The sequence below is a fragment of the Cavia porcellus genome, unplaced genomic scaffold, assembly GCF_034190915.1.
Source record: "Cavia porcellus strain 051 isolate PalLab524CR breed Dunkin Hartley unplaced genomic scaffold, mCavPor4.1 scaffold_25, whole genome shotgun sequence".
NCBI classification, from domain to species: Eukaryota; Metazoa; Chordata; class Mammalia; order Rodentia; family Caviidae; genus Cavia; species Cavia porcellus.
This window is the reverse complement of record NW_026947508.1, coordinates 49,817,925-49,834,551: the sequence shown is the minus strand read 5'-3', so window position 1 is coordinate 49,834,551 and position 16,627 is coordinate 49,817,925. Positions and strand designations below refer to the sequence as shown.

Sequence of the window (16,627 nt, the reverse complement as noted above, 5' to 3'; positions counted from 1 at the left end):
ACTAAGCCCGAGCTCCATGGCAGGAAACCCAGGCACCTCATGAATTCCCGCCTTCCTCTCTAACATTGAGCTCCAGCACCCCACCAGGCAGGCCTCCTCCAGCTTTCTGGGACTTCCTCTCCCTCTGTCCTCCGCAGGGTTCCTCTGAACCACATCTCTAACTGAGATGGCCTTGTCCCTCTGTCCCACGTGTGGTTGGCCTGGCTCACATCTTCCCAGCTGTCCCATCCAGACAATCCTTAGGGAAAGAGAAACCTGTGCTTCCCTGTACTTTGGAGTCACTGGGCAAATTCAATCAAAGCTCTAACCATGGCAGACTTCTCTGGGTGGTTAGGAAATGGGTTTTTAAGGCTCCCAAGAGCATGTGAGGCCGCTGGCCCAGGCAGCCCTCAAACCTGTGCATTAGAAGCACTGGTGACGTAGTGCTCAGATGCCAGCTCCGTGCCCACATTGCTGTCGGATGGATGTCTGCACCCAGCACACTGCCCCCTTCCCCGCAAAGCACATGACTTAGGAACTCAGAGGCACCAGCTGGCACCATGACTCGGTACCGATGGCAGGCATCAGGCTCAGCTCAGTCTTGTCCCCTTTCTCCAGCTCTGTTGCTCCTCACTTTGGCTGAGTCATGGGGCTAGAAACACCAGCAGGCAGAGGCCCCTGACAGCCAGCCAAGGACACTGACACTCACACAGGCAGACACGGAGGGTGAGCTAGAGACACAGCTGCGCATGCACTGGGACAGATCTGGAGGACAGGTGCCACAGGGTGGACTCAGCCCTGGGAGGGGGCAGGGCGGGTTCAGCCTCAGGGAGTGGGTAGAATTTGAGCTGGACCTGGAGGATGGAAGAGGGGATGGAGGGCATCCAGGCGAGGGAGCGCACTGGGAGAGGCAGCCTGGCATGAAGGTCGTTCCTCCAGTGAGACAGCGCTGGGGGAAGGGGCCCTGGAGGCCGGGTCGTGAGGATCTCAGAGGCCCAGCCAGGCAGTCTGACCTTTTTCCAGTGGGCAGGAGGGAGCCTTGGGGGTGTGGGAGAGAAGGTGTCCCCCTTCGTGCTGGCAGCGCTCTGTGGAACTTGCTGCCTGGTTTCTTCGGTCACACTGACTTGGCGTGGGCCACTGGGCAGCTCCCTCTGGGAGCCAGAGAGCCTGCAGCACCATTCCCTCTGCTCGCTTCCACTTCTCCGGAGAGATGGGCAAGTTACCTGGTCTCTCTGAGACTCAGACTCCCGTAAAATGGGCTCAGTACCCCACCTTTGCAGATTTCAGGGATGAGATAAAATCAGGTGAGCCCAGTATGGCAGGTGTGTCATTCAGTGTAACTGCATTCAGGCTGAAGAGAAGGTGGCTTCAGGGAGCAATTCGAGGCCCAGAGGATCTTCTGAAAGTCCAGCTCCACCACTGTGACACCCATCCTTCAGACCAGACTCAGTAAGATGCCACTCAGGAAGCCCCTGCACTCAGGAGGTGCCCTTGAGCTTGGTGGCTGCCTCACCTGGCCCAGTACACACATCCTGCTGTTCCTCCTCCTGGGAGGCGTCACGCCCAAGCCATATGGGGCTCCCCCTTTCCTTTGGCCCTTTATCCGAGTCTCTGTGCTGCTCTTTCCCTGCCTGCAGCCATCAGCACTCAGCAGCCCCCTTACCCCACCCCCCAGGGAGCTGTGACTCAAGTCTTCTCCCTGGTGAATCCACCCACTGCTGTCTTGTTCCCCAGCGGGACAGAGTAAGCCTCCTGCAGAGAAAGGCAAGTGGGGCCCAGAAGGAAAGCCAAGAGCCTGGCCCTGTGGAGTGGTGATGGGTTCCTCTCCAGGACGGCCTTAGAAGCAGTCAGTGAGAGAGTGGCTCATCCCAGTTCACACAGCAGGGACAGGCAAAGGCTGAGTGCAAGGCCAGGAGTCTCATTCTCAGAGTCTTGGGATGACAGGCGCGAGCGCTCCTGGCACACAGTGGCAGACCCCTGCTCCCAGCCCTGGGGTCACTCTTCTGGCCCACCCATTCCCTGGAGCGCCAGCTCCTCTCCAGAGAGCGGAAACTTCCCAAGTGCCGTGGTCCTGACTCCTGTGTGCTGTCAACACTCCTGCCCTGCACCTCTGGGGACATCTTGCATCCTCCCCTCAGCCAGGCACAGACATCAGAGGCACTGGGGGTCCTACAGGAGCCTGCATGGTGACGAGGGAGGACAGTGGTACGGTCTGGCACAGGAGCAAGTGAGGGAGCTCTGCAGCCCCTGCTGTGGCTGCCCACACCTGTGGCCATCAGCGAGCTCTGGGAAGCCCTGAGGAGGGGACAGCACCCAGGCCCTTGAGGCAGGCATGCCATGGCAGAACCCCTGCCAGCAGGAAAAGGGTTCAAACCACAAAGAGGACCGGCCCTTCCTGGCTGTAGGGTGAGTGCCGCTCCTTTGTCAATCGAGCTTTAGCTTTCATCTAGGCACCTTCCTCCCAGACAGGGCTGGTGAGGGTCCCCCATCAATGGTCAGAGTCACCAACCCGCTTCCTGACTCCAGCTAGTCCACGGCAGCGTCTCCTAACCTGCCTAACACAAGCCCACGTGTGACCACAGGTCCTTTCTCAGACTTGCCTGCAGAGGTAGCCAGAAGTGCCTGTAGGGCACGTACTCCCGCAGCAAGCACCAGGATGCTGGGTGCTTCCAGTCCCTGGCTGCAGGGCGTGGGCAGATGGAGCCCTGAAAAGCCCTCTCCCTGTGAGCCCCGACAGATGCAGCATGTGAATTCACCATCTCCTGTTTGACCAGGAGGAAGCTGAGGTCCCCAGAGATGACAGAGCAGGAGGATGGATACCTAATTTGTCATCTAGCAGATTGGCATTGAGAGCGGCAGGGTCTGGGACAGCCAAGAGGGGACAGGGTGTGAGCAGGGGCATAGCCTGGCCCAGGGCTGGCATCTCTTGCTGGTAGGCCTGGCGGCCAAAGGCTCTTGACTGTGACGAAGGTCCTTGCACCACAGAGCCACCCACATGGCTGTCCTGAGTCACGCCATGGTGACTGCTGCTGCCTCGGGCAGGGCCCACAGTGCCAGCTGGGCACGGTGCCGCATTTGTCCTGCCCAGAGGGGCAGTGGTGTTTGCCGGCGAATAAAAGTAACCTCTTTCAGTGTTGAGGATGTTTTTATTTTAGTCATGGTGTTGGTGCCCCCTCTGCTGTGGGTCACAGGTGTCCCTCCCTTGACCAACACAGCAGTGAGGAACACGCAACACTTCACCTTGTCCATGACCTGGGTATGAGCAGGGACACTGCTTCCGCATCAGCACAGACAGACAGACATGCCTGTCATTCCCTCACAGCAGACTTAAAAAAGTTCAGGCCTCTAGACTCAGCTCAGACCTTTTCTTCCCTGAGCCCGGACCACTACGCCCCAGCGAGGACCCTGCCCATGTGACATCCCCCACTCCCAGGTGGCCCAAGGTGAAACTTGGAGTACCAGACCTGGTCTGAGGCAGCACTCAGCCCCTGGTCTGCATTTCCCTGTCCCTGGGCTGCACCTGGGGCTCTGCAGAGATCAGTAGCATCCGGCGCTCCTGCAGGAGGTGCCGCTCTCCTGTTGCCTTCTCGGGCCCTGTCACCCTGCTCCCCTGGATGTCAGCTTCCTACATACCTGCTCTCACCTCGCCTCTGCTCTACATTGTTTCTAATGCTCACTGAAGCGTGAGTGCACTGACATCAAGAACCATCCCAGGGGTTCCTGTCTCTTCCCCCTGAGGTCCCAGCAGAGCACCTGGCGCATAGCAGGTGCTCAGTGATGACCTGCTGCACATGGAATTAAGCCCGCAGCCTTCTGTTACCTCACCCCAGCCAGTGCCTGCACTGGAGGTGTGCTGGCATTGTCTGGGTTGTTGCCTGCCCCGAGACTGCACAGGGTGTTGGAGGTCAGGGACCCAGGAGGCTGAAGGGTCGTGAAGTAGGGATGGCGACCCTAGCTGCAGAAGGTGCCTGGGACTTTGAATTCCACATTGCCTCAATGGCCACAGCTCAGGTCACTGCAAGTGCCAAGGTGGGTAAAGCAGGATGCCAACTGGAGCGGGAGGCAGGCAGGGTGCCACAGCAGGAGTGTCCAGCTCAGAGGGACCAAGCAGAGCAAGCTTGGTCCCACTCTAGGAGCTGTGACATCAGGAGAAGCATGCAGGGGAGCGCAGGTCCCCTCTGCGAAGAAGCCAAGGGTGGCCTGGGGGAGACAAGCCCAAGCCTGGGCTGCAGGATGGGGCTAGAGGTCATGGTGGGGCTGTCAGGGCTGAGGTCAGAGGTTGGCAGGGCCAGCCACAGAAAGTCAGGGATCCCAGCACAGAATCAGCAGGAGCCCTGGGCCAGGGAGGACACGGACAGCCCTGGTGAGATGGGCCACTCTATTGATTAGGTATCAGGGGCCAGTGCAGAAGATCTGGGCACAGACAGCACCATGAGGCCAGCTCTGGAGGATGGGAAAGGGTTTTGAGGACCTGGCTGCTGTAAATACTCATCACATCATGTTTCGCCTTCAGTTTGTCTGAGAAAAGGAACCATTAGAGCGATTGTCCAGAGAGCAACCACCCCTCCCCAGGTTCCCTGACAGCCCCTGAGACGCTCTCAGGGGAGCCCCCACCTCATTTGTCTCTCCTGCTTGCAGTTCTTCATCTGCAGAAACCAGTGAGTTCAAAGGGGGTTCACAATGATCCTGGCGGGGAACTAGGGAGCAGCTCCATCCCAGCCCTGGACATCAGGCTCAAAGCCTAGTTCCTTGTCCGGAAGGGGGTCACCAGGGCTGTCAGGCAGCCCATAGTATAAGTCCTCCTCTTCCACCTCAGGCTCCTCCACACCTGTGTGCGAGGCCTTCTCCTCCCCGTCCCCCTCTTTCCTCCTGGGGTACTGCTGCCAGCTGCTGAGCAGGATTACCTCCTGCCTCTGCCCCTGTCGGGCATCCTCCAGCGTGGGGGCGTCATCGATCAGGGCAGCATCACAGAAGTTATCCAGTGGGCCTCTGCGGGCCCTAGGCTCCTGCTGCGGGGACCTGGGGGCCTCTCCATCAGGCAGAGATGGGTTGGGGCTGCTACCTTCACTCAAGCCCATGTCCAGGTCGTCTTGGAAGGAGGCCAAGGGTGCAGGGCCCTGGGGGTAGCCTGGCAGGCTGCAGGGGCAAAGAGCATGAGTTGTGGGTGACTCTGGTCAGACCATGGGGTCCAGATCCCAGACACTAGCTGCAAGACCTGGGAGAGACAAGTTCACCTGTCTCGGCCTCAGTTTCCTCCCCTGCATAGTTGGATAAATAATAATAGTCACTCTTGTGGGTGTTTCTGAGATTTATAGCAGATAATGTGGGCAAAGCACTTTGTACAACCCTGGTACATAGTAAGTGCTCAGGACACAACGCAGTTCTGTTATTATCCAAGCAAGGCCACTCATCCACTTCCCCAGGCATTCAGGGTTCTCCCCTGTCATACGGGGGTGCCCTCTGTTCCCCAGTGGCCTCTCCTAAGGGCCTGGGAGTTCCTGAAGGTTAGAAGCCAGTCAGGGCACAGCAGCAAGGTGGTGCCCAGGAAAATGGATGGGATGAATAAGGAAACAGATGCGCCAGGAGCACAGCTCTCACACAGCTGGGGACAGGAGGGCAGGAAGCAGGCTGGCCGCCCACGGTCTCAGAACTGGCTGGCGGCTCAGCTAGGATCAGAGCACGGATCCCCTGCTGTCGCGACAGGGAGGAGCCCACTGAGCTCCAGGCACTGCCGTGCATGGTCCCAGTCCTCACGATGGCCCTGTGGAGGAATGACTGTTCCCACCAGGAAAGCGAGGCCAGGACAGTAAGGACCCTGCCACGTTCACACAGCCAGAGAGCTCACCGGCTCCACCTGCGGTCTCTGAGCCCCTGCCCCAGTGCTCATCCTCTCACTCCCCAGTGTCCCCGCCCCCTCAGCGCACCCCCTCCTGTCCCCTGGGACCAGGTGGCTCCCACCCAGCTCCTCGAACTCACCTGCGGCCGCTCTGAGTCCGGGTCCTCTTTCCCTCACTCTCATCCAAGCCTCTATGGACGACCACAGCCGCCTCCACCCAGGCCTGAGCCTCTCCAGGGCCACCTGTGCCGCCATCCCCGGTCCTCGGCTCCAGCTTGGGGGCCAGCAGCGGGTGGGAGTCCCCGTGGTAGCCAGTGGCCTTCCCATGGATGTGGCTGAAGTCGGGCAGGCTCTGGTCGTAGGCAGCCTCCTCCCACAGCCTGGTGTAGGGGATCTGGGGGCTGGGCCAGGGTGGGAGAGAGAAGGGATAGGGTCACACTGTGGCCTGGCTCTCCCCAGCCTGTGCTCTCCCCAACTGACTGAGTGTCCTGAGAGCCTCAGGGGACACGACTATGCCCGTCCCATGAGGAGGCCAGAGCCCGGTGGGATGAGAAGCCAAGCGCAGAGCCCTGTGCGTCCTTCACACAGGGGAGCAGGAGGAGCAGGGCGGGGAGCACGGAGTCCTGCCACTTATCTCTGCACTCGAGGGTGCCTCAGAGGCTGGCCCGATGCGGGGCTCCTCACCTGTCAGCCCCTCGAATCCCCCTCCACCCTCAGCACCTATGAGGACACTGAGGCACAGGTGCTGACCCCAGCTTGTACTCAGTGACCCAGGCGTAAAGTGCTGGTGCTGGCCCCAGGCATCCTGTTCTGTCACTGTGCTCAGGCTCTGGGTCCCCTGCCCAGAGCCAGATGCGTGGGAGGTGAGAAGAAAGACCCTAGGACCTGGATGACCTGCCCCTGGCTTGACACAGCCCCCTCACTTTCCCAGGAACCTCCCTCTCCTTCCCACAAGGACACCATTAAACCTGTGTGCTGGGACCAAACAGAGAAGACAGAGTCCCGGGCCCACAGGGAGGGCTTGCATGGAGTCGGCAGATACCCACCATGCTCTGGGGGCTGAGTGATGCCCTGCCAGGCAGCTGTGGCCTGGTCAGCCTAGAACTCAGGCCCTGCCTCTGCCCCACTCTTACGAGATCTGGGGGTTGGGACTGAGTTCCTCTCAGCCTCAGTTTCCATATCTAAAAAGTGGGGTTAAGAAGGCTTTGCTAACTCAATAGAGCTCAGAACAACCCATGCTAACACCACATCCTCGGGAGGGAGGGAGCGGGGCTGGAACTGGAATGAGTGTGTGTGGCCCATGGCCCCCTTCTCTCCCTCTGGCTGGCTGCCTGAGCCTGCACCTACCTCTTCGTTTCTGCAGTGAGTCCGTTCTCCAGCAGGGCCTTTGGAGACAGGATGCCTTGGAAGTCAGAGTCAGCGGGCACAAAAGTGACCTGCGGGCCACAGAGGAGATGACCTCTCTGCAGCTGCCCGGTGGCTGCTTCTGCCTAACCTCAGCAGCTGCTCATCCAGGATGGGGACAGCAGGCAGGGCAGGCAGCATCTGCACAGACACAGCTGGGGCCCAGGGGACACCAAGCTGCTGCTCACCCTGGCTTTCCACCCACCCAAGCAGGTACAGGGAGCTCAAGGCTCCCTTCTGGGCCAGTGTCGAGTGAATGCGACCTCCCTGGCTGAGCTCACAGCTCATCAATTCCCAGGCTCCATCAGCACCCAGGCCACGGCCCCCCGCAGGCAGAGTGCTTCCCCACATCTGCCACTCTGTGCTTCCTGCCACTGAGACTGGGTGGGGTCGGAGAAGTGGGCGGCAGGGGTATGCCCCCGTCCCTGTTCCTGTCCCTGCAGCTTCCAGGATCCAGCAGTCTGTGTGCCCCACTCCCAGGAGTGGCCCTGGGGGGTAGGCAGGAGGCAGACCACGAGGGAGGCCGTGGGATGGTGTCAGAGGAGCCCTGTCCTCGGAGTTGGAAGTCAGGGGAGGCTGCTTCCTCCGTGGTGTCCTTACTGAGAGCCCCTGGCTGATCACCTCTTCCCTGAGTTCCCTGGACAATTGGGTGCCCCCAGCACCTCTGCTCAGAGCAGCATTGCATGCCCTTGCCAAAGGAGCCCAGGTGCCCACTGACAGGGAAAGCCCAAGCCATGCTGTGTACAAACCAGGAAACCCGACTCAGCCTCAGGAAGTGGGGACCTCCACACATGTTACCACAGGGACCCACACTGCCCTGAAAAGGAAGCCACCACAGCAGGACGCTGGTAGAGTCCACGTCTCGGCACTGCTGAGAGCAGCGGAACCTTACAGGAGGAAGCAGACTGGCAGGCACCAAGGGCTGAGCAGAGGGACATGGGGAGATGATGTCCGGTCTTCTAGGGCAGGGATGGCCAAGCTTTCAGACATGAATGAACTGCAACTAAAGACCCTCTTATTGATCACCAACTGCTGATCCTGTGATTAAACCTGAATGCTGAAGTTTTAGTTTAGAAAAAACAACTCACACAGCTCAGGGCATCATCACAGAGCAGACTCTGTGTGCCTGTTCAGCGCACAGAGGGGCTCGGTTTCATGAAATGAGATGCATTCCAAGGTGAGCGCACCCCACCATGAATGTTCTTAGTGCCATAGAGCTGTACGCTTCACAGGCAAGACAGAAGTTTAGGTTTGTTCTTGCAAAAATGAAACCCATTCAAGGCAGGCGTGGTGCTGCACACCTGCAATCATAGCACTCTGGAGGCTGAGTGAGAACCAGCCTGGGCTACAGAGTGAGCTCAAGGACAGCGACAGCCTGAACTACATAGAGAGACCCTGATTCAACAGACCAAAAGGGAAAAAGATTCGTCTACATAACCAATAAGAGGCAAAACATCTGTGTTCATGTATTTTATCATGATTTTTAAGAAGCCTCTGGGGTTGCTGCTGGGATCCTGGGAGATGACCTCGGGCGTCGTGACAGGCTGGTGCCCATGAGTCACAGTATGGCACTGCCTGGCCTCCCCAAGTCCTGCTCTCCTCAGTGAAAATGTTTTCAAGCCATATTTGCCGAGAGCGTACTGTGTTAAAACTTTACTCTCAAACAGCACTGAGAGGAGCACAGCGTCTGCCCCAGCAAAGCTCCACCCTAACGTGTGAAAGGGACCGTGAGGAGGGTGCGCTGCCCCCAGACGTCTGGAGGCAAGGCAGGGTCTGGGCATCCTTCCCACTGAATGGTGTTCTGCAGCCAGCTAGTTCTGTGCTTCTGAGAGGGCCTCTTCTCCCTTACTGCCTCCTGGCTCAGTCACTGTTACCATTTCCACCTCCATCACACCACTACCATCACCTCCATCGATACCATCACCTCCATCATCATCACTTTTGAGAGTAGAGTTGTGACCATCATCACCTCCATCGCTACCACCATCACCACCACCGTCATCACCTCCATCACCATCACACCATCATCACCATCACCACCATCACCATCATCACCTGCATCACCATCTCCATCTCCTTATCTCATTACCAGTCGCCATCATCAAAGTCATGAAATGCTGATGGAGGAGGGGGCAGGAGCATCTCAGAATACAGTCCTTGTTCTAAGGAGGAGCACAGGAGGAGTCAAAACTGAGGTGGAGAGGTCAGACCACAGAGACACCCAAACCTCACACTAGAGAGCTCAGCCCTTTCCAGAAGCAGAGGGGTCCCCGGCAATCTTGGCAGGAGACCCCCAGGGCGTCTGTGTCTAGAGCACTGAGCAGTGCCCAAGGGAGGAGCCTGAGAGAAGGGAGCCCATGGAAGTGTGGGTCCTGAGCAGGTAAGAGGGAGGGGTGGGGCTCGGGTACAGCCCTGCTCCCCACCACCCTGCTCCCTGCTGCTCTGCTGTCCTCCAGCTCTGGCCCCTCCCGGCCCCCTCCGTGGTCCCACAGCAGATCTGCACTGCTTGTGAGACTCTTCACCTACGCCTGAGCCCAGCCACCCACGGCCTGCCCAGGGCTGCGTTAGAAACTCAGAGGACGGACACCCTGCAGTGCTGGAGCTGGCCCAGCCACCCTGGGGTGCGTGTGTGGTGGGCTGGAAGCTCTGCTCAGCTCCTGCAACCTGGGGCACAAGGGAACCACTCGGTGACCGCCACCTCTCGCTGGGGCCGGAGAAGGAGCCACCTTGGGTCTGGCTGCCTGATCTTCCTCCCAGCTGCTGTCTCAGCCTCGGAGGGGAAGGCCCACAGTCCTGGCCCAGGCCCTCTGCCCTCGATTTTACCTTGACTTTTGTCCCCGCGCCCTATCAGCCGCACTAAACAATGGATGAAGCCCCATCACCTTCCCTGTGACTCTTCTTCCCTATCAGGCTCCCCCTGGAGGCAGCTCACAGAGGGTGGAAACTTGCCAGCCCTGGGACACACGACAGGAACAAGTTTTTGTTCCAAATTCATTTTATTTCAAGAATAGAAAGAAAGAAAGAAAGAAAGAAAGAAAGAAAGAAAGAAAGAAAGAAAGAAAGAAAGAAAGAAAGAAAAAGAAAGAAAGAAAGAAAGAAAGAAAGAAAAAAAAGAGGAGGAGCAGAAAGAAGAAGAAAAACTACAAAATTTCAAAGCACGTCAGTCAGGGGGCAACAATGGTACATACACTGCACATTGTCATCCCCAAATCATTCACCCAGAGCACAGACATCTGCATTCCATTGTCCGACAATATCGGTGCAAATCTTTCTCTTCAGTGAACTCAGAGAAATCAGTAAACTATATTAATTATCTTTGTATACACACACATACACATGTACATGTTTTTCCTTTCAGCTTCTCACACTGATGAAACAATTATGATGTTTACACATGTGTGTCTTATTTATCTCACTAATGAGCATGGTCCCAAGTTGCATCCATTTACCTATAAGTCTCTTCTTTATGGCCAAGTAGTACTCCATTGTATAAAAATACCACATCCTTTTTGTCCATTCCTTAGTTGATGAGCATTTGGGTTGCTTCCACTGATCTTCAGGTCTGTTTTGGTTTTTAAAATTATTTATGTATTTATTTATTTACCATGCTGTTTTTTTCTTTATTGGTGCCAGGGATCGAACTCCCAACTGCACACTTGCAAGGCAGGCGCTTATGCCACTGAGCTAAATCCTCAGCCCCTGTTTCTTTCTTTATCACAACAGTTTTATAGTATAGTGTCAAGTCAGGGATTGTGGTGCTCCCTGCCTTGTCTTTGTTGCCCAGGATTGCCTTTGCTATTCTAGGCCTCTTCTGGTTCCAGATGAATTTTGGGGTTGTTTTCTCTAATTCTGTGAGACATGCTGTTGGAATTTTGATTGAGATTGCACTGAATCTGTGTAAGAGTTTTGTAAGTATGGCTACGTTCACCATATTGGTTCTTACCATCAAAGAGCACAGGACATCCCTTCCCTTTCTCCTACCTTCTTGCATGTCCCTTTTTAGAGTACTGTAGTTTTCAGTGCAGTGCTCGTCTGCATCCTTTGTTAGACTGATTTCTAGCTATTTCATTTTTTTTTTTTTTGGATGCTATTGTGAAAGGCATTGTTTCCCTGATTTCTCTCTCAGTGAATTTGTTATTCACGTACAGGAAGGTTACTGATTTTGAGTGTTGACTTTGAAACCAGCCTGTAACTGAATTTAATTATTAAATCTAGTAGACGTTTGGAGTTGTTGGGGGTCTTCTAAGTAGAGTATCATGTCATCTGCAAATAAAAATAGTTTAACTTCTTTTCCTATCTTTCTTCCTTTTCTCTCTTTCTTTCTTCCTTTTCTCTCTCTCTTTCTTTCTTTCTTTCTTTCTTTCTTTCTTTCTTTCTTTCTTTCTTTCTTTCTTTCTTTCTTTCTTTCTCTCTTTCTCTAATTGCTCTAGCTAAAGTTTCCAGGTCTGTGTTGAATAAGTGGAGACAGTGGACATCCTTATCTTGTTCCTGATTTTAGAGTGAAAGCTTTCAGTTTTTATCAGAGATGGTTTTTATCAGATTGAGATAAAGCCCATCTATTCCAGTTTTCTGTAGAGTTTCATCATGAATAGATGCTGGACTTTGTCAAAAGCCTTTTCTGCACCTCTTGAGATGGTCATATGATTTTTGTCTTTGACTCTGTTAGTATGGTGTATTACATTTATGAATTTATGTATGTTGAACCATCCCTACACCCCTGGGATGAATCCCACTTGATCATGGTGTATAATCTTCTTGACAATTTGCCACAGTCTGTTTGCCAGTATCTTTTTGAGAATTTTTGCATCTATGTTCCTTAGGGGGATTGGCCTGTAATTCTCCTTCTTAGTTGAGTCTTTCTCTAGTTTTGGTATCAGGGTAATACTTGCTTCCAGGAATGAATTTGGAAGTATTGCTTCCCATTCAGTTTCTGAGAAGCAGTGGTGTTAGGGCTTCTCTAAACTTGTAGAATTCAGAGGTGAATTCATCGAGGCCTGGGTTTTTCTTTATTGATACGTTTTTATTTATTACTAGATTGAGATAAAGTCCTTTATACCTATGTTCGTCAGAGTTTTTTTTTTAAATAATAAACAGATGTTGGGTTTCTTCCTGGGATCGAACTCACAACTGCATGCTTGCAAGACAGATGCTTTTGCCACTGAGCTAAATCCCCAGCCCATTTTTATTTATTGATATTGCAGTTTCCTTTATTGATATTGGGTTGTTTAGGATTTTATATCTTCTTGACTCAGGTTTGGTAATTCATAGTATCTAGGAATCTGTCCATTTCTTCTGTGTTTTCCATCTTGCTACAATACAACTTTTCAAAGTGGGTATAGATGATTTTCTGGATGTCTGCAAGGTCTGTTGTGATTTCACCTGTTTCATTCCTAATTGCATGGATTTGAATCTTTTCTTTCCTTTTTGTGTGAGGTTGATTATTAATCTTTCAAAGAATCAACTTTTCAATTCATTGACTCTTTGTATTTTTTTAAGTTAGTTTTCAGTGTGTTAATTTCTGCTCTGATCTTTATAGTTTTCTCCCCTGTACAAGCTTTTGGCTCAGCCTGCTCTTCTTTTTCTACAAGTTTGAGGTTCACCTTTAAGTTGTTTATATGCTCTTGTTCTGTTTTCCTGATAAGGGCATTTACTGCTATAAATTTCCCTCTTAAGACTGTTTTCATTGTCTCACAAGTTCCACTATGTTTTATTGTCATTATCATCCAACCGTAAAAACTGTCCAATTTCTTCTTTAATTTCATCTGTGACCTCCTGGTTGCTCAGTAGGGTGCTAGTTAATTTCCATGAAGTTCTTGTGGTTTCCTTTGGCATAGATTTCCAATTTCACTGTACTGTGGCCTGACAGTATGCATGGGATAATTTGAATTCCTTTGCATTTATATAACCATGTACTAGGAGCCAGTATGTGTTCTATTTTGGAGAATGTGACAGTGACAATTTAATTCCTGTTGCTATGCTCACCCTCGTCCTGGCATCCTATTAGCTAGGCTGATCCCTTGCAGATACCTAGTTGGAACCAGGGCAGATCCCATTCACTAAGGCTTTCTATGTGTTGGGACTGAGAGTCCAGTAATTGAACCTGGGTAGATGCAGTGAGTGGGGCCAGAGGTGGGGAGACAGATCAGGGGCCAGAGGAGGCTGCCGGGGTTCAGGGACACTGTGGCATCCTCAACTACAACGCTGTCAGCTCCTGCTCTCACTGGGGACAACCTTGCAGGGCCTGGACTCACACACAAACACAGGCACACAGGCACTCCCAATGGAGCCCTCACCTCTGCTCTGTGCCAGGCATGGTGCCAGATCACCCCTACCTCCCCAGACCCCACCCACCATGCAGGGCCCAAGGCTGGGGCTCCCTCTGCCAAGGTCCCAGGAGTGACTCAAACCTAGGTCTGTGGGGTACAGGGGTTGATGTGGTTCCCCCCTCCCTCCCATGGCCTCTGGTCTGGAGAGCACAGACCTGAGAATCCATCAGCGGTTACTCATTAATACCCTATGGTGCTGGCCCACTGCCACCCGGTCACTGCTCAGCACCGAGCCCGCTCCCACGGGAGGGGCACGGGAGAGTTGCATCCCTACATCTAAGGTCCCCACCCCAGGCCAGTCCTGCGTGGGATTATAGTGGCAGTGGAGGTGGTGACACCCTGGCTTCCCCAGCCCTCTTCCTGGTGACCTCTTCCCAGCACCACCACTGCACAGAGTTGACTGTAAACACAGGGGAAATGGCCGCAAACCAGTGCAGACCGACTCAGGAACAGTGACAGCCCGGGGCACGGCGGAGCAGGCAGGGCCTCTCTCCTCCTTTGCTGCCTCAGCACAGGCAGAGGGCGGAGAGGGCCTGGCCTGGAGCCTCAGGTGGGGACCCTGTCTGCCCCACTGCCTCACTCACACCTCACACAGCTGAGGAAACTGAGGCTCAGAGAGGAAAGGGGCTCAAGCAAAGTCTCCCAGGCAGGTAGAGACGAAAGTCAAGTTGGACCCACATCTCTCTGTCTCCCAGAGTCTGCCTTTGACCAGCTGTGTGACCTTGGAGGAGGCACCCAACCTCTCCAGGCTTAAGGGGTTTACAGCTCCTGCTGCGTCCCTTCCACAGCGTTGCTGGGGACTTGGAGCAGAAACCACGGCGTCCTTCCCACATGCAGCACCCTGCAGCACACACTCCTGCGGCCCCTTCCCCTCCCACCAGCAGACAGAGCCAGATCCAGAACACAGAACTTCCAAGCCTGTGATTCCCATCACACACCCCTCACAAGGCCAGGAACGTACAAGACTCAAGAGTCTCAAAAGTATCCAGAGCTCATGTGCCACGGGGGTGGGACCTGCCCCTCCCTGGACCTTCCAGAACTCCAGGATGCAGGGCTAAGGGTCCACGGTAGAGAGAGGCCCAGCTGAGCTCCAGTACAAACTCTGCTAGTCAGCTGGGGAACCGCACCTTTCAGAGTCTCAGGCTTCCCCCTAGGAAATGGAGCTGCAGACAGCAGCCAAGAGGCTGGCGTGTGGTGGTGCACACCTGTAATCCCAACTACTCAGGAGGCTGAGATAGGAGGATCAAGAGTTCCAGGCCAACTTGGGCAACTTAGCAAGACCCTGTCTCAAAACAAAAAGGGCTGGGTGGTGGTGCAGCTCAGTGGTAGAGTGCTTGCCTAACACAAGCAAAGTCAACCCCGGAACTTAAAAAGTATTGAAAGGCCAGTTTAGAGCAGTGCTACACAGTAGCTGCTTGGTGTGAAGTAACTTCAGTGGAGCGCACACACTGGAGGGTCAGTGTCTCTCCATGATGTCCGGCTCAGGGCTCGAATCCAGGGGCTTCTAACAAACTCCGTGGGGAAAGATGGGTGAACAGATTAACCGGGGCAGTGGGGAACAGAGGAAAAACCAGGGAGTCAAGGCAGAAAGAGCAGGAAGATAGTTGAAAGAGAGGGGCTTGGTCACCAGGCAGGGGCATAGACACCGGCCCTCCTGGCCCCAGCCGCGCCCTGGCCACCGCTGCCTACCTTGGGGTAGCACTGGCACAGGCTCCAGATGACGCCCCCAATCACCATGACACTGCCCATGGCATAGAAGGTGCCGTAGACCTGGGGCCGATCGTGGCTCATGAGGAACGTGCCGAGGGACAGCAGGAAGAGCCCCAGCACGATGAAGCCGATTCGGAAGGTCTTCTCATCAGCCATGGCTGCCTGGCCAGCCCGGCCTCTGCACCCAGCAGAAGGGCTGCCAGTTAGTCCACCTACACCAGGGAGGATGAGCTCTGGGGTCACCACAGACCAAGGCTGCAAGTCAAAGGCAGGGCGAGGTGGCACGGGGTCCTGTGTCCAAGTCAGGCAGCTCTGCAGCCCAAAGGGCACACTTCAGAGCCAGTGCACCCAGCACCTTCCGCCACTCTGCACCTCTCACCTTCCCTCTGGGCACAGCCGGCCTGCGTGGAGCATGAGTCGGAGGAGGCTGGGAGGGAAGGGGGAGGTCCAGGGGCTGGACCCTGGCCAAGGCTTTGACATCACCTCATTTGCCTAGTGAGGGCTGAGTGGTGGATAGCAGGTGCCACCTTCCAGCCACAGGAAGCAGAGCTGGAAGGTCCCCGGAGGAGTCCCAGAGCCTGGGCTGCATTTTAGGATCCCTTCAAGGATATGTGCCCATCAGAGCTTAGGAGTGATGACTCTCCTAGAAGGCCTACGGCTGTCTCACTTAAGGGAAGGCTGAGAGGCAGCTGCCACGATTCCCACTTTACAGACATGCTCACTGAGGCACAGGCCACTGAATGACTTGCCCAAGGTCACAGCTGAACATGGCAGGACTCAGGGCTAGAGGTCCTGTGGCCAGCTACAGTGCAATGTAGGTGACCATACAGGTACAGAGCCCAGGTTGTGTGCTGGGAGGACACAGGGTGGGTTCTGGGCCCCTGCTGTGGGCCATGGATCTTGGCCAGGACAGCTGCCTGTGTCACAATTTTCTCCTCTATACAGTGGGATGACAGTCCAGCCCAGCACAGCAGCGGTCTCCAAGCTGGCCTTCTCTGCTGTCCTCATGCTGTGTGTCCCATGCAGACCGGCCTGTAACAACAATGGCCAGCGTGAAATAACACCCTGCAGGGTGTGAATGAGGAGCCTGGGAAGAGCCCAGGGGTTCCTGCGGCTCCCTCACCCCACTGTGTGTGTGTGGGGGGGGGCAGTTCACTCACCCCACCTGTCTCCCTGCCAGGAGGGATAGCCTTTGCTTGGGGCCAAGTTCAGGGTCATCACCAGCCCCACTCAGGTCTGGAAGAGGGAAGTGACAGATGGAGGGACAGCTCCCTGGTTCTTCACAGTGCAGGACCTTCCCGGAAGATAAGGTCATATACGAGGCTGAGACAGGAGGAGCAGGTCACGGTGGTGCACACCTGCAATCCCAGTG

General features: G+C 54.9%; 1 protein-coding gene across 1 annotated transcript; it reads right to left on the bottom strand.

The window, feature by feature from the left end:
* Positions 1–2,673: 2,673 nt before the first annotated feature.
* Bsnd (barttin CLCNK type accessory subunit beta) lies at positions 2,674–15,655 on the bottom strand. Its single transcript, XM_003464054.3, has 4 exons — positions 15,235–15,655; positions 7,163–7,251; positions 5,956–6,216; positions 2,674–5,115 (listed from the first exon to the last, which is right to left on the bottom strand). Exons 1-4 carry the CDS (start codon positions 15,409–15,411, stop codon positions 4,677–4,679), a joined length of 966 nt encoding a protein of 321 aa, XP_003464102.1. The 5' UTR covers positions 15,412–15,655; the 3' UTR covers positions 2,674–4,676.
* Between the last annotated feature and the right edge of the window lie 972 nt (positions 15,656–16,627).